This window comes from Armigeres subalbatus, chromosome 1, assembly GCF_024139115.2.
Source record: "Armigeres subalbatus isolate Guangzhou_Male chromosome 1, GZ_Asu_2, whole genome shotgun sequence".
In the NCBI taxonomy this organism is placed as follows: domain Eukaryota; kingdom Metazoa; phylum Arthropoda; class Insecta; order Diptera; family Culicidae; genus Armigeres; species Armigeres subalbatus.
Window position 1 is genome coordinate 279,636,230 of NC_085139.1, and position 6,000 is coordinate 279,642,229.

At 38.5% G+C, this 6,000-nt stretch overlaps 1 protein-coding gene across 2 annotated transcripts in view; it reads left to right on the top strand.

Moving 5' to 3' along the window:
* The window catches only part of LOC134214818 (uncharacterized), a 199,965-nt gene extending 195,008 nt beyond the window's left edge, over positions 1-4,957 (top strand). Inside the window, exons 4-5 of one of the 2 annotated variants that reach the window (XR_009979928.1) lie at positions 3,481-4,620; positions 4,807-4,957. Coding sequence is in view for 1 of the 2 variants with exons in the window: in XM_062694118.1 (XP_062550102.1) it covers positions 3,481-4,068 (588 nt within the window). In the remaining variant the exon portion in view is untranslated. Of the gene's footprint in view, positions 1-3,480 lie in introns of both variants that reach the window. The other variant, XM_062694118.1, reaches the window with a different exon arrangement.
* Positions 4,958-6,000: the final 1,043 nt, after the last annotated feature.

Below are 6,000 nucleotides of genomic sequence, written 5' to 3' on the forward strand. Positions count from 1 at the left end.
CCAAATCAAATCCAAACCAATCCAAACCAATCCAAATCCAACCAAACCAATCCAAACCAATCCAAACCAATCCAAACCAACCAAACCAATCCAAACCAATCCAAACCAATCCAAACCAACCAAACCAATCCAAACCAATCCAAACCAACCAAATCCAATCCAAATCCAATCCAAATCCAATCCAAATCTAATCCAAATCTAATCCAAATCTAATCCAATTCCAATCCAAATCCAATCCCAATCCAATCCAAATCCAAACCAAATTCAATCCAAATCCAATCCAAATCCAAATCCAATCCAAATCCGATCCAAATCCAATCCAAATCTAATCGGAATCCAATCCAAAACCAATCCAAATCCAATCCAAATCCGATCCAAATCCAATCCAAATACGATCCAAATCCAATCCAAATACGATCCAAATCCAATTCAAATCCAAATCCTATTCATATCCAATCCTTCATAATCGAATCATCAAGGGTTAACTCTAGATCGTGTCTGTATATGGTTGCCATAATAAACATCAAAAGCACAGTAAAACTTGTTTTTTTTTACCCAAAATTGAGAGATTTGCCTGCAGTATAAGATATTCGTTAACATTCTAACCTCATTACCACCATTCCCAATAAAACGGTTTGAAAATTGTACATGAATAAAAACTACCAATTCCGAAGTATATAATGTGAACAAGCGCCTAGAGAACAACTTGACGTATGTATATAATGTAAATAAGCGCTACCAGAACTATTTTAATCCATTTTCCCAACAACGAGAATACACTTGAAGTTGATCATTAACATTCGCAACCGTGTAAGTTGTAGAATCGCATCAAACAGTAATCTGAATTTGTTGCGACCATCCACGCCTACTTTGTAATCCAACGATTATTTTTCTTTGTCAGGCTGCTCAAAACGTCAAACCTAAGACCAATATTTTTTGAATGCTCATTACTTCTTTCATCGTCGTCCTCATACCACTTGTTTTTTGCAAATTCGATAATTTCACAACATTGCCCAAATCTCGAATTACTTCTCATTGTCTTTTACCGAGGAAGTGATTTGGCTTACCTTTTTTTTGCCAAGTTATCATGCGATTTTCATTTTTCTCTATGACTTACCATTATTTTTTGCCATTTTGTCTTTCCATCTCAGGCTTATCTTTATTTTTTTTTGCCATTCCGTTTCTTGTTTGATGCTTACTATTCTCTTCTGATGGTCAAATTTATAGCTTATCTATTTGTTTTGCTATTTTGAGGCTTATCATTTTCTTTTGCCTCATATATTACGCATTGCAAGAAAAATTGGGAGTCCTGGAAAATTCAAAGCGCCTACAATGAATATTTTCCGGGTTTTGATCAATTTGATGTTTTGGTTATATTTATATCTATGGCATTTCTAAATTCAATACAATGTGGAGAAAAACAAGGACGAAGGACTATGCCCGTGATGTTCATCAATCCTTCCCTTAGTCGCTGTGAGTTGTGGAACTCGCCTAGGACGTGATTAGGTTTTCGATGGAAAGCTGCTTGTGTCAGCAGGGGGAAGACCTACTAGAACGATCGTTTTCCGTTTCTAGTCCAAATCATGGTGTATGGATCGTGGAACTCTTAATAGGCCCAACACGATAGCCTCCCAGTGAAAAAGAAAGGCTGCCAAGATTCAGTTAGCCGCCGATAAAACCAATCATTATGAACATTTTTTTATTAGGGCATGAAACTCTATGACATTCTTCTATATTTGATATTTCTTTGATAACCTGGCTTGAGCACTGAGCCACTACATATTAGGGACCAGTCCTATACACTTCGAGTTAGTTGACACCGACAGGATGCTGATGATCAGTCCTTGCATGTTATGTACGCGTATAAACACGTCATTCATTTTTGAGCATCGTGACAGTTGCTTTGGTATCATGTTCAATCCAACGCACACTATGTATGATTTGTTCTATGCGGGGATTGCTTTCTGCGCGTTATTTCCGCGAAGCTATCCAAATTTTTCTTTTTCTCCGTAATATTATGGCTTACTTTACTTTTTTGCCATTTTTTTCGCATATTCATCTAGTCTAGTTTCTTACCTAGGAGGGAGCAACGACCGCGTCATTGTCGTAACCTTACAAATCCTCGCTCTTCAATCAGCGGAAAATTTGTCTTCAACTCCTAAAATTGGAAAGCGTGCTTACGCTCCAAGAAATGAACACTGAATGACCATCGTTTATTTTCATTCGAACAATATAGAATTCCCTGTCAGCCTACTGAGATTGAATTTCAAATGTCTTCTCATTAGCTTCTTAGTATGCTGGCATTTCAAATGCCTACTACGGTTGAATTTCAAATACGTTATCATTTTTTTATTATTGTCATTTTAAAATAGTTATGTTTATTTCAAAAACGAATCCTTTTTCCCGACTCACTTTATTCCCCACAGGTTCAAGAATACTTCATTCCATCTCCGATGTAAACAGTTTGGAATGATCGTGTAAAAGTGGGAGTGAGTTCAGTTTGCTGAGTATTGTTGGGACTAATGGTCGAGACTGGAATTCTCGTTCGGGTCACGACAATGGCGCAGTCGGTAGGAGAGCCGGAGACACACACTTTGTCTTTTTGTATTTTCATTGTCCCCTTTTTTTGCACTTTGCAGTTTCCCGGCCTACTCCTCTGCCCTTCCGTCAGGGAGCCTACCGGAGACGTAAACAATCTGTCGTTTTTTGTTGTACTTTCGTTTTTTCACTTCGGTTTTACATATTCACCTGATCTATTTTCTAATCCACTACTATTTTGATTTCGGAGAGCACAAATATAATCACAAAAAACGTAGTTTCAATTAACTATAGGCTGCGTCATTGTCGTGACCCGAACGAGATTTCCAGTCTCGACCGTTAGTCCCTACAATAGTGCACTGCACGGACTGCTTTGTCTCTTCCTGACTGCAAAGAAATTAGAAAACAACAAGGCCAGTAAACGTCAAATTTCATGAAGAACGAAAGAGAAAGAGATACTTCCGTGCAGTGCCCTATACTCAGCAAACTGAACTCACTCCCACTTTTACACGATCATTCCAAACTGTTTACATCGGAGATGGAATGAAGTATCCTTGAACCTAAGATAGTTCGCTACACGTTTGGAAGAAACCACAACAAACGAGTATATTCAAATCGGAAATTTAATTACTGCTTATAACACACTGCTGAGACGTCATTTTTTTTTCGATATTTCATAGACCTGATCTTATATACTACAGCTGCGATGTTCCAAATTTGAATATTTGGTGTAACTGGAGTAAATAATGGTAGTTTGCCTTCACTCCCATGTTAAAAAATAAACTCATCGCTGGTAGGAATCAATTCGGTATTCGAGCGACGAAGATATGATTTAGTGATTGTACAGTTTTTTTTAGTTCAATCGATTAATACAATAAGAATATAAAATCATTTGTCAGTTTTGTTTGTTTATTGCGCTTTTTAAATTATCTATTTTTTCAGCTGGAAGAAAACAAGCGCTTGGAAGGAAAGACTCCGAGCCAACCATTCCGGGACATCAATGACGAAGAAGAAAGAGATGCCACAATAAAATGCCGACAGGAAATCCTAGAGATTCTGGAGGAGGCGGCGAAGTTAAAAAAAATAAGCAACGAATCTCCCACGCGGACTCTGTCCGCAAATGGCGCACCGGATTCTGACGAAAAATATATCCAGAACTGTAACGAGCTTATTCAAATAACGGAGACGGGTCCTCTTCTCAAAAATTTAGAAAAGTTCCAAACTAAAGGAGTCAAAGCAATAATAAATTCGTTATTGGTTCTCGCGGTCGCCCTAGAACTGGGCAAACTGTTTAGTGAAATTTTAATTCGCTACGAAAAGGAAATTTTCAAGAAGAATCAGCTTGAACAGCTTGAACATCTGGCTGAGCTGGAGAGAGTGCTTCACTCAGCATTACGATATAAAGGCCAATACGGATTTGCTGGTAGTCTGAGTAGGGAGATGTCAGAACGCGGTTGGAAGGCGACTAAACCATTTCGGTGTTACGTTAAGCGCAATGGACCAATAAAAGATATTTTAGTTAAAAGATAAAGATTGTCGCTTCGGTTCCCTTTGTTCTTTGGGTACAGAACTGTCAAATCGTAATTACACGGAACCGCGAAACAACTCACTTGACGGTTCCTTTCACTCAAATCCGACCTTGCGTGGAAGAAGCCAAAAATAAGTAAAATGCGAAAAAATCCGGTGAGTACTTTGCCTTTACTCCCGTATTGAATTTTCACCCATTATGAAGTTTCACAAACTCAAATTTATTATTAACAAATATATTATTTTATATTTTCACTCACTCGAGACTATGGTGAAAACAACTCAAATTTGGCTTCTTCCACGGAACAGCACACGTTGGGTCGATGCAGCTCTCTTTGTTTATAATAACATTCATGAGAGGGAGTGAGAAAACTACCTAATATTGAGTTAAAAATTTAAACTTCGTACTCAAAGTTGAGTTCTTTAAACTTTTTTTTTAGGTTCTTTATTTTTTCTGTGTATACTTCCTTTAATGACATTTAGCACCCAATCCTCGCTAGCAAAAGATGTTCCGAAAAGCGACGACAGCGACAATCTATATCTTGTAACTTAAAGGTTCCCCCAAACACACGCGACGCGATAGTCGCGACGCGATTCTATCGCTTGGCGACAGCGATTCTGTCGCCGTTGGTATGGAAGCGTAAATCAAACATTGCCTGCAGCGACCCAACGATAGAATCGCGGCGACTAGTTGTCGCCGTCGCGGCGATTAAATCGCTTAGGTCTGGGGGAGCCTTAAAGAGGCTTCCGGGCCTCTTGAAAGGAGGCTTCCGGGCCTCTTGAAAGGAGGCTTCCGGGCCTCTTAAAAGGAGGCTTCCGGGCCTCTTGAAAGAAGGCTTCCGGGCCTCATGAAAGGAGGCTTCCGGGCCTCATGAAAGGAGGCTTCCGGGCCTCTTGAAAGGTGTGCACACGAGATTGTTTATATGTATTTATTTAGAACCCTACAGTATACGAACTTCAGCGAACTTCCACTGCAGTACATCACACTCCAAGACCGAAACCTCATTATCCAATATTTTGCGCTTGATAATGGCGGTGAGTAACTCAGTTCCTCTCTATTTTACATTCAAGCGGTAGAAAACATTGGTGTGACTCACCAACTCTTCCATGATCCAATTGAAATTACTAAGTACTTAAATAAGCAAACGTTAATCCTCTTCCATTGCATTACCTCTAAAAACCTAAAAACTGAAGAAACGAACAGCTGTCATGTTTTTATTCTATGTTTGCTGTGACGCAGCAAAGCCACCAAAGCCAAAGTTATTCGCTGGGACTTTGATTGAAATTAATTGTTAATTAATTGCTAAATTAATTGTGACTCTGGACAGTTTCACCATACATTTTTTTTTATGAATTTTAGGAAATTTCAAAATGGATGTATTCCAAACTGCGTCATGAACAAAATAACCGTCCAGTCGATCTGCAGGAGAAAGTTAATCGAATTACAACAGAAATCGTTCGATTATTCTAATTTTAGATCGTTCAACGAATCCAATTGGTTGATTTTTGGCTTTAATAAATTATATTTGCATCATTATAATAACTTCACCATTCAAGTTAATGTATAAAGGTTGTACAGTGCACATGGTCAACGATCATGGGGCTTATTAACTTTTATGCTAACCTTACTACGTGCCATGCTGCTTCTCTGCTGCTCTTTAATTGAATTGAAATCCAACATGACTTACAATTATTTGGCAGAATTTTCGAAAACCAAAAGAGAAGTTTCTTTATGGGAAACCGTCGAAAACTCGATCAATTTCGCTAAATGAATGGCTGGCGTTGAAGAATGTTTGCCATTAAACTACATACACACTTAATTTTTTCCCCGAGATCTCAGCATTTTTGGTTTATTTCCCCGAGGTTTCCGCCGAGTTTCAGCAAACATGATTTTTTCCGAAAACTCAGTAAAAATGACGTTTCAGTTACTGAGAT